Source organism: Pieris rapae, chromosome 20, assembly GCF_905147795.1.
Source record: "Pieris rapae chromosome 20, ilPieRapa1.1, whole genome shotgun sequence".
In the NCBI taxonomy this organism is placed as follows: domain Eukaryota; kingdom Metazoa; phylum Arthropoda; class Insecta; order Lepidoptera; family Pieridae; genus Pieris; species Pieris rapae.
This window is the reverse complement of record NC_059528.1, coordinates 3,376,555-3,395,167: the sequence shown is the minus strand read 5'-3', so window position 1 is coordinate 3,395,167 and position 18,613 is coordinate 3,376,555. Positions and strand designations below refer to the sequence as shown.

Below are 18,613 nucleotides of genomic sequence, written 5' to 3'. Positions count from 1 at the left end.
AAGGCGATGTGAGTAAATTCTGCCAGGTCACTAACTACCCTACTCGTTCAGTAAAGAAACGCACGCAAAAATATTTTTTGCATTATTTTTGAAACTTTAAACAGGTCAAATAATTAATGATATATTTTTATATAATAAATGTAAGACATTAATTGCTTAATGTTGTATCTTGTAATGGATAATTGTTGTTAATAACTCTTCTCAAGATCTTTGTGTAAATAAATAAAGTAACAGTTATGCTACCCATTAGTAGTATAATCAGTAAATGGTTATAGCTAGTAGACTTTTTATGACCGGAAAACTAGTACAATATTATAATATGAATCATCGTATCGTATATTATATCATAATAAATTCTTAATAAGTGTCGGTTACACATCTTAGGGTTACATTTAGCGTTCAGACATTTCAGATTACAAAGCTAAAACTTTACATTGGATCGTACTAAAAAGTATCTATTTGGACTTATATTGCATGCGTTTGTTTGGTCATTTTTCTTTCCTAGACGAATAGGTGATCTGCCTATGTCTGACGCATATATTTTTCATCAAATGATTTATTGGCATCCTCAGATAATTGAACATTTATTCAGGGTATTTTCTTAAATTTACATAGAGTATGAAAAAAACACGCATCCATTTGTATCAAACAGAATTTGTTTGATACAAATGGATGCGTGTTTTTTTCAAACTCTATAGATGTATTACATATTTCTTATTTTCATTCCTGACTGCGTCTCTATGTCTCAATGAACTAAATGCATTGGCGACGCAGTGACGCCAGACGTAGCCATGGTAACGTCGCTGGCCACGTCGTCATGGCATCTCGGTGAGGTATAATCTTTCGAGTAGGCATTTGGCCAAGAACAAGCAACAATCTTTCTATGTGCGCATTTAACATTTGCTCGAACGGTGATGGAAAACATCGTGAGGAAACCAACATGTCTTAGACCCAAAAAGTCGACGACGTGTGTCAGGCAATGGAGGCTGATCACCTACTTGCCTATTAGAGTTAAAAGTGATCATGAAACAGATTCAGAATTCTAAAGCCAAGACCTAAAGAGGTTGTAGCGCCACTGATTTATTTTTATTTTATTATTAATTATTAGTGTTTGTAGAACTTCATATTTGTAGGATAAGTATTTGACAGCAGTAAAGGCTATTATTATTATTGGCATAAGATTTATTAAATAAGTTAAAAACGTTTATGGAGGACTAGTCTAGTTATATTCTTTGCGAGTTCTTACAAAGTTTCACATAAAGAATTTCTTCTGAAAGTTGTACCTTTTGATCACTGTTCATTCTTTAATAACTTTCGACGAAGTTAGGAGGTCCTTTAAACTTCAGTCATTTGTTACAGCTTGTATAAACTTCAACTTCTTTTATGGATCTAGTTATCAAAGTCAAAAATAATTATTCATACAAATAAAAACCCGTCATTTAATAGTAATTTACCGATTGTTATTTTAATTATGTTCTATGAAGATAGTTTTCCCGGTAACAATAATATCAATATAATGTAAGACCAACAAATATTATTTGCTATATAAAATAAAAAAATTGGTTTCAGTATTTGATTTTTAGCCCGGCTTTGCAATGATGTATTATTATCATAAAGGACACTATTCTGAAGAACGGTCAATAACAACGCAACCCATCATTAATTGGAAGCAGAAGATTGCACGGGAAAATGATTTTTCTTTAAATTTTAAAACAATTGATTCAGCAAACGCGCATTCATCAGCAAAAATACTGCTTACTTCTTTATGGTTACAGAGTTTATCAAGGAGTCCATTTTCTATGGAGGCTTCTCGGGCGAGTGGAAAAATTACCAATTTGTCGAATACATCGGAGTTTGATACGTACGACGCTTTACATCTCTGTAAATATATATTTAAACCCTTTTTCCCAGTAAAATCCCTGTAATCGATAGTGGCATAAAATCTAGACAAATTTCATTCAATGTCATATTGTAACTGAGATTTGCAATTGCACGAAAAAATTGACCAATCGCAATGAAACGAAATTCGCCAGTGTTTTGTCTTTTGTTTTACATTTGGCCTTCCTAATCCTTCCTTCCTAAAAAAATAATCAAGCCGTTTTTATTGTTAATTAACAACTCTGTATATTGCGTACACACCCAATTCGGGCTTGATATTTTGTTTTGATAAAAACATTTAGATGTCCACGAGGCCTCAATATTAGTTCAAGGTGAAACTGATACAATTAAATGTGTGTCAAGTGTCAAATGTGCCATTTCTGATCTGTTATTGGATATAGGTCTAGTTCGCGGTATAAATATGGTGCGATGTTTTCAAAATAACTACAGCCATCCTATCCGCGGTAAAGCGAATAAATTGTTTGTCTTTATTTTGTGATTATTTACTTAGTCCTCTTTAAGAGTAAGATTTACAGTCGAGTTTTAGTGCTAACTGTGGTACCCGTATGTCAAAAATATATTTGAGAATTAAGAACTACACATACAACAATATTTATAAGCGAAATAGCCGATGGAATTGCGCACTATATATATAATAATGTAAATAATATGAGATAGAAGAAGAGATGGCTTTAAAGTTTTTTGAACTAAACTTATATTGTGGACATGTGCCTTGTTTCGTGAACATTGAACAAATGCTTACCATAATTAAATAGTTGAGTAAAAAGTTGACACAAAATTTTACATACCCCATGTGGTTTCCATCAGTGGTTTCCTTATGTATTATTATAGATATATGTATGTTTATTTTTTTCTTTATGTTAACGTTACAACCTACGTTTAACGGGCATCAGTCATAAACAATAATTTCCCTCAAAAGAAGAATGACAATGATTTATTTATATTAATAATTAATTGTAACGTATTATTTACGAAGTTTTGTAAGAAAGTGGCTTTTATTATTAGAAAAAAATATGTGTTTTGAGTTTATTCGATACCACGTTTCAAATAACCTCTTTATAATAGAGATAAGGATATTTTTCCGGTTTGAAGTTTGAGATTTATTATTCTTTGTTATAAACACTTATGGACGTGTTGGTCTCACGGAAAAACTCGATTTTTGTTTAGTTTCTTAGGTTTATTTTTTTCCTGTGTTTTTTTTTGTTTTGTCAAATAGTTGTTTTGTTTTGTTTAATATTAGATTTCTTCGTGTATGTCATGTTTGCCTATAAGCGCTTGTCACATTTAAAATTGTATTTAGTGATTTTCTTTTTTTAGCGATGTAACAGTGTGCCAAGCGTTGGCAAGCTTTTTATCAATAAAAAAAAACTTGAGATAGTCAAGAGAAATGACGTTTCTCAACGACCACAGATTTTATAAAGTGTAACGATAAATGTAAATCAGGAGCAATATTATAAAATATTCTACATACTTATGTAATATATTATTGAATAAAAGGTTGAAATCTATAAATATATAATCAGTTAGCAGACATTTACTAGTCAAAACAAAAATAAAAATCGTTCTTAGAATTTGTCCAATCTAATTAGAAAACAAAAGATATCTACGTATTTCTTAGAATACGAGAACAAATACAAGATACGCCACGGAGAATAGAAAATAAATGTTAAAATACTATTAGAATTATTTTGTTCCATCCATTTAGATTTTATCCCATAAGACAAAAATGGTTTTCCTTGTATATCCGAAGAATTTATACATTATTAAACAAGTAAAAGAATATGGAAAATTACGTAGAAACGTTGCGTTTGATTCTGAAGATTTTTGACGTATCTTGTCGCTTCTCTTATTTATATTCTAACCCCGAGGGTATTTTTATGTGTATTCACGAGTATAACATGTGAAAATTATATCGCCTGTTGAAAAATTGGAGCAAATCTGCTGATAATTATTTATTGTTCGTTGATCGAGCTCGTCGTTCTCTCTTTTAATTTGAAAAAGCGAATGTAAATTAAGTCATTTTTCACATGCACTATGTGTATACATTATGTTTTATAAAAGTAAATACTACATTACGTAATAAATGGTAACGATATATTTCTGTAAGTATGGAATACTTTACTAAGTTTAAAAATGTTTAGAACTGGCCAGTTAGAAACATTGCTTATGAAACTTTCAATTTTTATACAAAATTTTATTACCTAAGAGTTCTAAAATTGAAATTGAAATTTTGAATTTCAAATTTAGAACTCTTTGGTAACCTCTTTGGTAAAGTAGTATATTTCATTCATCGATCATTTGTTTTTGTGAATTGGCGGCAAATCTAAAACTCTTGTTACACTTTATCAATGTTATAAACACCATTCATTGCATTTTCATGAAATCCCGATTTTCACGCGTTAGGTTCATTTTCATGAAAATCTGCCAATGATTTATTATGACTTTCTCTGTGGGATTACTAAACAAACAAGGTATGATAGGATGCGATTAGCAGTTACTAATGAAGCCCTATCTCGTGCCACTATTTACAATTCCTTTAATGAGTTTAAGCGTGGACGTAGCAATCTCAATTATGATCAGCGTGAGGGACGTCCTGTAACAGCAACTACCGAAGATAACATCAGTGCTGTGCGACTCATGATAAAGAAAGATAAGAGACCGTATTTATTATTGTTGGCGTACAAGGATCTGTAGACACTTGCAGCACAATTATGGTGAAGTATGTTGACATGCCCTGTTGTCTTCTGTTAGTCTTTCTGACTTATACACCAATATATAATCTCGGATCGACTAAAAACTCACCTCATTAAAAGATACAAATGCCAAGACACGTATTAGGTAATTGTTTAACTTAGCTTAAATGTAACTTTAAAAAAGGTTTACGCATAAATGTTGTAGTAATACTTTTAATTAATTATTGATAGACTCATTTATTAATAATTTGCCTTATATCAACAGCAAGAAGTCTTTGTTTAATATATATATGAAGGATAATATCTTTTAAGGTATTTAAGTGCTTTTCTAGACATCTTTTTTATTCATTTAGTCGAGAACATTTGCTAACACAAACATAAACCTAATTTTATTGCGCCTTTTAGATTATTACAGCAAATCTTGCTGTTTGTTGAAACAGATCCATATCTGTTTAGTTTAAGAGTATTAAAAATCAAACAGGTGATTTGAGAGGTGTTGTAAAAATATAAATAAGCATGAATTTCAAATAGTGCGTAGCTAATGAACTGAATAAGAAACGTAATATAAGAAAGTTTTAAGATAAAATGATTTCTTTTTAAGAATTAAATAGTTTAGGAATCAGAAATACTGTTAATTACGATTTCTAAAAACTAATCGCATGGAATCGACTATCATTAAGTATCTTTTAGTCTATTTTAGTTTTAAAACGAAGATCTTTAGTATTTTTTAGTAGTGGAGTCAACTCCAAATGACTTCACAAGAACACATCCTCATTGGTGCATGCAATGCACTAATACATAATTTAAAATTAGAATTTTATCAAACGAAAAACATAATTGTAAATTGTCATTGAAATTCGCGACTTCTTAGCCCCAATAAATCTAATCTCAAAATAATGATAGGGATAATTACGGGCTAGTATTTCTTCAATAAACATATCTTTGTCCTAGACACGACAAACAGCCTTTTGTGCAGAGGCTGTTTCAGCGTATAGGAATCAGTCACCCCCATGGTCCAGGAATGCGTAGCTGTCTTCCAACGAACATAAATCCTCGATGCAGTGAGGTAACTCTGTGACGCCTACGAAGTTCCCAGGAAACTTTGTAGCTTCAGGAAGGAACGATAAAAACGATACTGGCTTAGTTAGCTAGGACTTTATGCACAACTGAACAAATCTAGGTGCGGAAACTGAGTCCGCACTACACAGATTCTGTTAATTTAAATGTGTAATTAAAAATAAACCAAATTAGAAATATTAAAATTAATTTAAAAATATATATAAATGGTTTATTGAGCTTTTGACGATGGTTATTTCCACGTACATATTGCTTATAATAACAAACAAGACAATGTTAACTTAATAATATTAGAATACGTTCGTTTCTCCTTAACGTGATTTTATTTAGCCTACCTTTTTTTTGTAACATTTTGCTATGATACCCCACAGACTGTAAGCCATAAGTTATTAATTAATAAATAAAAGATAGGGGTTGATCGTAGACTGGTGGTGTTTTTTTGTCTAAAAACTGCAAAATAACAATTAACAGTTAGGGGAGTAAAAAAATAGATTTTGTCCGATTCGTAAACCCAACCGATATGCACACAAAATTTCACGAAAATCGGTCGAACCATTTCCAAGGATTTTAAGTATAAACACCGAGACAAGATAATTTTATATATTGGAAGTATAGTATAGTAACCTTAGGCTCAATTTTGTAATAAATTTATTACAAACGTTGACTTTAAAAAATTAGAAAGATAAATAAACGTAAGTATTCATGTCTCCTAATTATTCCTTAATCAATAACTACAGTTCATCTCTTGCCTGTCTTAGATTACGCCTTATCGAATATATACCATATCCATTGTACAAATTAGAAGCATCGGGATACACTAAACAAAACCAATAATAGTTGCAGTGGCCGCGATATCGAAATTGCAGACGTGCGCGGGCGCCGCAGCCCACCTCACTTCAAACCGGTCTGCCGCAACGTATACTCGCGTCCCATCTCCGATCCAAACATTAAGCACGTGTTCTTATCGACATCCGAAAAACATGTACCGATAATTTGTCTTACGGAGTGCTATAGTTGAAAACTGCGCTTATATCAGTCATTATGTACACACAAACAGAGAGCGATATCAAAGAATCATCAAAGAACTTAATGAGTGGGGATTTCGAGAGACAATACAAGGAAGGGATGGAGAAAAGTGGTCGTAGGAATGGATGTGTGATTTACGGTGTGTCTGTGGGAGCTCTAGCCGTATGGCTGCTCGTGATAACTGTGGTTCGGGAAGTGCAAATCTCAAACCTTCGACAGGAGGTGGATCAACTTGCTGCGAGCATGATTGCGATGTCGGCGAATGTCATGTCCGTTAACCAGAAGTTGACCAACAATCGGTTGTTTAATGAGTTCAAGAATTTGGAAGACACGGTGAGTGTTTGTTTGCTTTGAACAATCGGGAATAATCAGCTGTTTGAATGGCTAATTAAAGTAATTATGTGTTGTTTATTACATAACATAAAGATGTTTTGATATTATCTACGCGAGCATAAATTTTATCACGTTAATTAAACGTGACAGAACTCAACCAATAAATATGAAGCTCATTTATCTTGACTAGAACTAGTTTGAATTAAGATGAGTGTTGAGTTTAATAATTGATATCGACCTTGACCAAGGTTCTCATCTAGATCGTTGTAGACAATTGTTCATGCCAATCTATTATCTTCATTTTACCAGTTCACGTCATTCTTGGAATTCGAATTTCGAATTGTCTGACCCAGAATCCAAACTCAATTTGAAAAGATTTCTTTTGACTTTATATAATTCTAAAAGGCGATTAATTTAAATCGTCTTTACTATTACAAAAACAATTTATTCAAATGAATTGTGTTTACCACGTAATATATTCAAAGCCGGCTCAATGGAAATATTCCTAGAAATTTACCTGATCTCTTTATTTACATTCAATAATCACTGATCCTATGTTTATATAGGATTGTTTTACAGTTCGGACCTGAGCTTTAGAATTCACCAGAATAGCTTTGTCATCAATATTTAATGTTTGCTACTTCCAATAACGAACCCATCTCCAATGATTTTGTATCCAATAATGATGTAGGCACACCATACAAAATCTTGATAATGCAACTCAACTGATATTTAAGTAGCAAGTGTACATGAAGCAACAGTTTTCCATACAATCTTTTTTTACTTTACCTTTTAGTACCTACTGTATCGTCTGTTTGAAAAATTAAATTAGATTGAAAATAAAATACATATATACTGCGAACAACTGTCTAAATAAGTACCGATAATGCACGGACAATGTGGCATGTATCGTCTTTAATGAATGACTAGCAGGTGCGTTTTTTTATAGAACAGGGGGCAAACCTCCCAATGCCTCGTTGAGCGTTGCCGGCCGTGTAAGAATTGGTACGCAAATCCCTTCCTTCCTATCTGTGTAAATCATTATTACACAAATTATTTTTATACGTTTAACAAGAACGTAAATATTGATTTGTCTTTGGATAGTAAAAAAAGACAGCAGGTCGATTATGGAGGACCCATACTCCACCTGCATTTTTTTGTCATTCCGTTTATTTTATAGTCTACCACATATGGCAACATTTTAGGAAAAATTTCAAACATGTAATCACAATGTTACAATTATCATAAATAAATACTGACTCATTATCCAATTCGCTGGAACCGATTTGAAACATGGAATAACGAGGTTATTTCTGAACGAAACAAAACTAATGTTGTTAAGGTTGGTGAGAGCGTGCCAAGATATGTAAGCAATTGTAAATATTTTGGCTTGAAATTTTCATAACATTAGTTGAGTGCAAAACTACGCATAAAAGTAAACTATACTCTCCACACTTTTAAATGGTGCATGATCTAATAATGGTAGATTTTTGTGGCAACTGATCGGCGTAACGCCAGTCATGCAACACTTGCCAATGAAGAAGTTTCAAGTTACCCTGAAAAACTTTACTTAAGTGAAACACATTGCAAAATATATTTGAAAAGAATACAGTCGATTTTACATATTTGGATTGTGATTGGGCAAACAGTGACAGTGACAGTGTCATGACAAGTCATCCACAGTCTTGTCATGATTGTGACTAGAAATGGTTGTCTGTTGTTGCCAATACAATCATAGGGAAAGCGTAATTTTATCTTTTTCTACATTCACGTCCGCAGTCGGAGTACTAGACGTAGTCCTTTAGCATTTATTCTTATCTATGGAATTCTAACACGGCTCTAAATAGGGCTCGCGAGCCCTTGCCGGCGTTTTAAGAATTGGTACGCTCTTTTGAAGGACCCTAAGTCGAATTGGTTCGTAAATACTTCAGTGGGCAGCTGGTTCCACAGAGTGGTGGTGCTCGCAAAAACTGACTTGGAGGAGGCCTTGGTCAAAAAAGGCACACAAATACACTAGAAAAAGATTAAATTGGAAATGTTTATGTAAATGACAAATTAATCTGAATATGGCTATTATTATTTTATAATCTGTGGTAAAATTATTCTTTACCACAGATTATAATATTTTTTGTGAGGAAAAAAGTAAGGAGTGACCTTACTTTTTTCCTCACAATCCTTATGAACTCATTGACCATAAGCAGTGTCGTCGGATGTCCGCATATTACTAACTGGTCGTGCGAAAACCGGTTGCTTGATAGACGTAATACTTTGTGTAACTCTTATAGAATGTTATTTTTTAATTTAAGTAAAGTGTTACACCACTATACAAATTGAATACATCCAAGATTGTGCCAAATTTAAGCTGAACGTAAACTAAGCTAAAATATATGCAACAGAGGTTGTTACTGCATAGTAACAACTGCCATACCTACTAGTTTACTCAAAGTACTCCTATTACGTACGTATCAAATTTAACTAAAACAACGATTGTTTTGAAAACTACACCTGGAGTTAAGAAATACACCAACACTGTCTTTCTCATTATCGCTTGTTTTAAAATTATTAAATATAATTGAATTAACTTGTAAATTTAAAAGCTAAACACAAATAAGAAGCTTTATTCCTTAGATTGAGATATTAAATATACTAATTAATAAATTTTATATGTAATAGCCATCTGTCGAAACAAGCTATCCATGGTAGGTCGGTACACCAGTTTTTAAAAGAATTAAAAGGCTATTTGACAGGTTTCAAACATAGAAATGTATATTTTAATATTATCTGTACGGTTTTATTTACTTTATTTGGTTTTTATTGATTATCAAATATGAGTGTTCAATTCTCAATATGAGTGTGAGCGAAGAGATTGCATTCTATTCGTCGTCAAAAAAGGATTGTCTGCGTAGGGTTTGGTTATTGGGATGCAGATAGGAAATCGATCGACTGTCACGGTCTGAACTCAGATAGTTTTCAATCTCAGATTGTGGATTAGTTATTGGGTTCGGGAGTTAGATCTTCTATTGAGGATAAAAACATTGTTTTAAAAATAGCTGATACGTTAAGTTATTAAGTTAAGTAATTAGTTTCTTGCAACCGAGTCGTTACCGACCTAATTAGTATAGGTAAATTACAGTCTACTTATAACATGCACTACAATCAGGGGTCCTGATTATTATAGATTTATTTTTGGTTAACCAAATAATACCCAACGGACGGATGTAAACTTTACGCCAATGACAACCATGTGGATGAAATTAGTAAACCAACTGAACGTAACTGAGTTTATCAAATGCAAAACTATGTAAGCTTATGAAACTGATAGTTACAAATTGGTTAGACAATATTGCACTCATTACACAGTATCAAAAATCTCAATTGCAGTCTTATTCATGGCAAACCCGTACTTTCTATCTCTGGTATTTAAAAGTAATATGATTATAAGATATTAAGGGCCTGTTTCACAATATATGGATAAAGTAACAAATAGCTATGCAACACATAAATTATTCGATAGATAAAAGTTCCGCATTAGATACTTGCATTTTATGACGAATAGCGCTGACAGTCTTGAAACGCCAAAATACTGTTTATCCTACCAATAAGTAATAAACATTGTGAAACAGACCCTAATTTTAATTTGTCATGGATAAATTCTAAATTCGAACCATGCGAAGACTCGAAAAAGTTATAATTATTCTCTGCCCATCGTGGACATTTGTATCTCAGAATCTAATTTTAGTGTCTACTGTTTGACCTGTATTTGTCTTTGAATTAAAATTTGTGATGGTAGAAAACGTAATATATAGTATTGTCTTCTATTAACATAACTTTTACACATTTAAAGAAAAACACTTTTTTACGGATTAAAGTTATGAAATATATATAAATAATTATAAGTTTACATACACTTCACACATAACTTTAATCCGTGAAAAAGTGTTTTTCTTTAAACTTAATATATACTAGTTATAACCGATACGAATTTAGGCATTTAGCAAGTGCGGATTGCAATTTACGTAGCAAAAATGGTGTGTTACAGGGTTCACTCAGAAAGATTATATTAGAATTAGATCCACGAAAAACCGCATAAGAAAGTTAGTACAAAAGTTATGTGTCAGTATGGAAAGTTTACAAATTAAATTGTATTGAAACTTGTTGCAATTATTGCTGAATAGGTCAGCTGTGTTAAGAAAAAAGTTCTACGCCCTTGATTTGAGAACTGGCAGTAAATGTAAAATTAGAAACATTCAATGTATATTTCTTTTTTGACGTTCATAAGTGTACATTATGTTACCTACATGAATAAATTATTTTTTAATTGGAATTTGAATTTACATATGTATTTCGTGTAGTTCTGACATTACTACAAGATCTAATTAAATGTATAACACCCATGCCATCTTTATGATTAAGAGGGACCATTATTTACTGAATCTAATCCATCCTATTTAGATCGCAGTAATAAAATAACAATGTATAACCGTCATAATGAGAACAAGATACGAAAATCTTCGAAATGTATATAAAATAGCATATCAAAATAGCATTTTAAGCTGCGATTAACATTTCCTCTGGCCTTGGCTGTGTTTATATAATAAAACATAAATAAATTCTGAATACCGAATGATATCTAGCGAGCATCGTCATAGCTTCATTCGTCGCATCAATCCTGAAAATAGATCAACGGCGAAAGTATAAGTGTGTTGGGGTTTTGCCAACAGGTATACAGGAAATAATGTAACCTGTACAAACATAAAGAAATGCAGAGGAAATTATAGAAACAAAAATTAACTGATAGTTCACTACAGATGACAAACAAATATTAATAATCATAATTTATTTATTTAAGATTGTATCCATATATAGTTTTAGTTGTTACAAATCGACGTTAGCTGATATGTTATGTAAAAAGACTCCTAATGGGACATGGACAGCAAAACAACGTTTTAAGATGCGTTCTTTGTCAGCACATCCAGGATACCATTGGTGCTTTGCATTCGATGAAAAAGAGAAAATAAAGCCATAGTTGCAGATATTTGAGAAAAGCTTTACCCGTGAAGGAAAAACTTAACGTAAGTTGTGTAAATAAATCATTTTTAAAGATTGGAAATAAACAGGCTTTATAATTATAAAGTTTTTTTTTAATCTGTAACAAAACGTTGGGATCCGTATTTTATTTTTAATAAACTCTTGCAAGAAACATGAAACTGATAAATTGTGTGACAAAGCGAGAGACGTCACGAACTGAGTTCATGACCTATGATTGTGATCACAGAAGGTGTCCGACTAGTCAAATGGGTTAAGGGAAGAACACACTAATTATTAGTTTTATTAAACTTTTTTTTAATGGCTTTAATTTGTGCCAACTGGGCACAAGGTACTTTGCCAGTGTCATGTAGATGGAGAAGGCACGAAGGAGATTTTATTAAACTTATTCCATTTCTGATGATTTTTCCTTTGACTCGCAAGGTCTAGGTAAAAGAGTCTTTTAGAATATCAAACTCTATATCTATACTAACGTCAAATATTATATCCGTTTCTTTCTTGAATATAACATAACTAAACCTATTTATTTAAAAATATAAATCTGTTTTGGAAATACAAAAAAGATTCAATTATTAACAATGTAATGATTTTTTACTTAAATGGTACAAACTGATGTCAGTGTTCGAAATTTAAGTATAGTACCTAAAATAACTAAACTAGTATCGATAACTAACCATAGGTATTTAGAAATCTGGAAGTTTCGCGACCACATTTCTGGCTTTTTAGAAATTCGTTCGCTCGTTTCCAGAAAGTTATTATTAAAGCTATTATTCCATATTCAATTAAACATAGTATTTAATTATACACAATACTATGAAATAGTCTGTTCAAGCCCTTACAAGAATTGGGATAACGCTTAAATCTAATTAAAGTGGACACTGACCCGCGCTTGTATTACAAAACCATACACGGGAATCTGTTTACATATTGATATTGCAAAGAATTCAATTCTTAGTAGTCTGTACAAACAGATATCTATGGTCTGTCACTGATTCTTGGTTTATTCTGTGCATAGTTGAATGTTTTTTTTTAAGTTCATTCTTAATAAATATGACATTGCTATTATAATGGGGCCGTGCCTAACGTCAGTGCTCGCATATTCTAACAATTATTTAAAACTAGTTGGTGCCGGCGATATTTTTTTCAAGTGAAATACAGTTCTGAATTCAGGTATTATAGCTTGAAAATGATATATTGCTTAGCCATTTAATGGTAACCTTACTTGACCTTAGTTTAAAAATTGGACTTTAGCTTGAAGCGTTAGCTAGTACCGAGTTTGTTGCCATGGCAACGAATTTTTTGAAAATAATAAAATGCAACCAAAGCAACAAATTACGTTTCCAAGATTTGCTTGTTGGATAAGTTTTTGTGTTGCCATTTATTCTCTAATGGCGGAATTATTTAATAATTATCACAGATAATAAACAAATTTAAAGTGTATAAACTATTGCTTTCATTATTTATGTCTCGAAGACTTAAACCTAACGGTGATAGCATCAGGAATTCTCTATGCCTAGACTCGAATTGCGTCATAGGTCACAAAACATTCCTTATCTATTGTCAAGCTGCTTGTTACGTCTGCCGACATAACACGATAAGACTTTTCGGATAAATACAGTTCTTAAACAAAATTTAAAGAATTTTGTTCAAATTCGTAGATTATTTGTGGATGATAACATGTACAAAAAATTAATAAACCCATAGGAACTGATTTGTAGAATTACCGACGAACACAAGACAATTATTTTGGTATAACTATATTTTAATTTTAATGTAAACGAACGTTATAGGTATATCCAATTATGTTTTGTTCGTCAAACTTTTGTTATTATTTCCAAGTCATTTTAGGGGTTTGCCACAGAAAATTATTTTCGCGACTAGCACGGCTTCTTTGAATGTCTTTGCTTTCAATGTTATTAGGGTTTAGCCTTCTGCAAACTTCTACTTCGTTTAAACATTGTTCCCTTTTTGTTTGCGCTTTGACATTCATAAGTCGGTCTTCTTTCATTCTTTTGTTCCTTATTTAAACAATTGCAAGAAAAATTACGTAATACTATTATAATATACTTGAATTTATTTAGATAGAAAATAAATCTATCAATTTATAACTATAGCGAGCCATAGGCCTGGCAAGACTTTCTAGTTGATTCTCTTTGAAGCAGAGAAGAAGCCTTGTTCCACGCTGTCTAGCGCTGAGATTAGAATAAGATCAGACAGGGGTAGGAGAAATAAGACATAGCGGGAACTATGCAACTATGTAATATCAAAATGCAATTTGTTTTTGATGTACGGGAGAGTTAGAGCTAAATCCGTTTCTGAATCTTACCCTCAGATCTGCCAAGATTGCACATAGGTCCTTATATCCTCCTCTTTCGCCTTCATTAAGTCAATAAAAACGTAGATGCCTACATATATATCTATCAACTGAAAACCATTTAATTAAGCAAAACTGTTGATTGTAATGGAAATTCGATACCAACTAACAATTATTTAAAACTTAACTAAGATAATGTGAGGAAATTAAAATCGTTATAATTAGTGAAAGATTTCCAAGTATTATCTTATCTTAATATGTAAGAATATAAACGTGCATTGATAGTCACTTGTTTAAGATTGTGAAAAAATACAAGATAAAGACAGGAACCCAATAATACCGCCAAATCTACCTTCTATCTAGTTATATACGAGTTTATATAGTAGTTACTTAGTTTTTTTTATTTATGCATTAAAAAATAAAAGTTTTGTCAGATAAATTGTATACTATCGCAAATCGTACAATCGTGTATAGATTATTTTCACAATTGATTTAATTTAATTTTTAAAAACCTTTGACCAGTTGCACTTCATATTATCTATTGCGTGAAAGCTTTTTAAAACAGACCAACGACATCGGACCTCAGACTACAGTTATGAAACACAAATTTCTGAAGATATAAATAAGAAAAAACTTATTTTCTAAAAACACAAAAGTTACAACCAGTTGTGTTTTAGCGAGACTAACGAAAAGCATTCATTTATATATAGACAACGTACAATACTAAATGTGAAACTATGTGACTGCCTAGAACAGATAGTTACATCATAAAGTATTATAAAAAAGGTCTAGAGCTATTACTCTCCACAATACCGAGTACCACATCTTCATAATCAACTATTTAATATACATTACTTACGTAACGCCCACGAAGAATAAATTTGCCGATCCAAGTCGGAAAGCTTTTATCAATTAAGTTTTTTATAGTTCATTTTGTCTAACTATTGTTTATTGAGCTCGCCGCTGCAATTGCACATTCATACTAATCAGTCTATTTAAACCTATTACGAATCCAATTGTTCCTAGAAACATGAGCAATCTCCAGGGATTTACCAGAGACAAAGACTTCCTGTCTTCATTATATTCCTGTAAATTAATTTGAATTAGAAAAATTGAAATTAGAATAGATCAGTGATTCTCAACCTTTATTTTGTTACGGCACATATTTAATGATTTGAAAGTTTGACGGCACAAAATTAACGACTTTAAAATTTGGTGGAACACAAATAAAAAGCTAAAAAAATAATATTTATTTACTACAACACATTACATAAATAGTTTATAACTAAGTTTTAATATACGAAATAAACTAATATATGCTTTAATAATATTTAAACATTTAATAAGGGATTAATTATAAGCTAATAATGAAAAAAAAATAAAGATTTGAAATATTAAATACATCATTATATTTTTGTATAATTTGGCCGCACACTTTTGGAATTTGGCGGCAGACAAAAGTGCCGCGGAACAGTGGTTGAGAATCACTGGAATAGATAGTCAAAATTATCGTTAATCTGTGTCCAAAAATATACTAAAAAGGTAATACAAATATATAAATTAAATTAAAATATGCAGCGATGGAAATTTAAACTTATCGCTGTACGGTGTAATTAAACGAAGAATAAAGGTCAGTTCACCACGGTGTTAAAATGGGGGTTGGGTTGGTACATTGCATTAGTTGTTCTGCTGCTTGCATCTGACATGTTTTACTTAAGTATTATGAGGCTGTGTGCTTCAAAGATCCTAATGACTCAGACATGCTTTTGGTAAACATGCTGATAAAGCTTTTGTGGTAGCTGAGTTGTAATTAAATTCAGAGCACTGTTCTCATAATACAAAGTAAGTGTTAATTGATACACTTGTTTGAAAGCTAAAAAGGCTTACTTGATGTTTACAGACGCCTTCCTTTCGAACAATAAACACCCATTACTTTGTTTCACGTGATTCTATTATTCGTGGGCTGTATTGTGTTACTTTCGAGGTGGCGTGGCCTTTCGCATTGTTCTAGGGACGTCAAGCTTCTACGACATGAGGTTAAAATTCGAAAACAAGTCTAAAGTGTGGCTAAAAGACTTGTATCCATGGTCATGCCATATTAAAAAAGTGAGAACTGTCAAAGTGTGATTACGGTCTATGCTATAAATAAAATAATTGTTCTTTGTGTTTATTTTTTCTTCAGTAACTAAAGACAACTGTTTTTAATGACATCTCAACGTACATATTTTCTTTAGTAAAGTTTTCTTAACTTACTAAATAAGATGACGCTATATTTATGAATGACCGAATGCGATGGAGACTCACTGTGCTCTGTCCCATCTAGGGGTTATAGGTTATTTACTGCTAACTAACTATATTTATGAAAACAGGTGCTAACTATTTATTTATAATAATCATATACAACGTTTTGATACGTCAGCTGCATCCCTTAAGACCAAAATAATAAATTATTTTGGTTATTTTAGTAGGTATTTTTTTTTAATAATTTCAAGACTCCGTACTTTAATTATGCCCCTTTCTTTTATTTTGGGGTTTGATAAAAGAGGAAAGGTATTTTCAGTTAACATTATAGATGCACTGTTTTTCTATATTTGATTTCTGTAGTTACGCATTGTAAGACTAAAATGTCTAAGAAATACATTATCAAATGGATACCGACACCGCGACCTTCGAGTCTTCACATCTCATAACCAAACAAAAATGTGTGAAAACCAGCTAATGACAATTTGATGTTTTAGCAACGTTATAAAGCAATAAAGATAAAAATATACTTTATAAGCGGAAACGATCCGCAGTGCGCGTTTTTAGAATATGCCGAATATTAAATTTGTATATATGTATTATATTGTATATATAATTTGTGTATATAATATTGTAAACAATTATTATACTGAATGTTCGCGTAAACAAAAAAGAATCGTGCTTTTCCTTCCAATTGGACCTTAATTCGGCATTCTTTACCGTGACAACAATTTCATTTAAAAATAATATTGTAACCATGTCAACAAATTCGATACGAGATTTTATAAATGTTGCCACGTTTCAGAATAAAACCATGTTTTTGGTTGACGCGAGTATTTGCGCATTAATATAAAAATATGTAATTGATTTTATTGTAAATTTATTAAATTACAAAATTAAACGACTAGGGTGCGTACTACGCCTGGCGTAGTGAGCGTGAACATCGTAAATGTCCTATAACCCTATATATGATTGGGATCCTGATGAGTGTATGACCTATCCAATTGCACTTGCGTCTCTTAATCTGCCGACTGATCGGGGTTTCTCGGCAGCGTTTTCAAAGTTGAGTGTGAACATGAATCAATCATTATTAAAGGTTGGAAGACACTAATCTTAAGGGATGTGACTCACTTCCCCTTAAGATTCAACGTTAAGATCTAGAAACGAGACTACGAACTATTATACTTCAGTGGGCAGGTGGTTCCACAAAATGGTGGGGCGCGGCAAAAACATATCGAAAGTATACAAGTCAATATTACTACACCTACCATGTAGCCTAAGTCTAACTAGACTCGAAACACATTATACTATGACTAATTCACCGGTGCAGTGTGAGATGAGTACGAAATTGAGTTTAATAACTTTGCAACTGCTGGCAATCTATCGCAATATGTGAAACTATGCTTTTAGGTCAGATCCTTTAAATAGTCCTATAAATTGCCAATTAGTTCGGCTTGTTTCAACGCGGAATAATTTGACGGTTTTTGATCAAGTGCACTGACACTAGGTCCGTTTCATTCAAATACGCAAAATCTATGAAGTAATTTTTATGTGGCTGTATGGAGTTCATTGCTACAAAAAAAAACATCTGCGCGCTACTTACACTCATAAATGTAGTTGTGATAGAACGCGCAGAAACGTGCACACAGTCGGCCATTAAAACCTTAGCGTAGCAATAATAGTTTTACTTTGTAACTAGCCTACGTTAGTATGTCGAAAGTAACCCTTAATCATTTAGTTAAGGTGGATTATTTTACAACGACAACAGTTTTTTTTATATAATGGGTGTCAAGCGAGACTTCGGGACACCTATAAAGTGCAGTTCGCAGCCAATGGACATCTATTTTTTGTGGATGCGCTGCCGGCCTTTGAGGCGTCTACACTCTAACTTTAGGAGGTCGTATCCATCAGGGAAGACACCGGGAGTCGATTGCACAGTTTTCTAGTTCGCAAAATAAAACGCCATGTGAAACGGACAGTAGGC

General features: G+C 32.2%; 1 protein-coding gene across 1 annotated transcript in view; it reads left to right on the top strand.

The window, feature by feature from the left end:
• Positions 1–6,542: 6,542 nt before the first annotated feature.
• LOC110996029 (protein eiger) overlaps positions 6,543–18,613 on the top strand; it is a 33,575-nt gene continuing 21,504 nt past the window's right edge. The window contains exon 1 of the mRNA XM_022263513.2: positions 6,543–7,028. Within this exon, the coding sequence (XP_022119205.2) occupies positions 6,711–7,028 (318 nt within the window). The 5' untranslated portion in view covers positions 6,543–6,710. The remainder of the gene's footprint in view (positions 7,029–18,613) is intronic.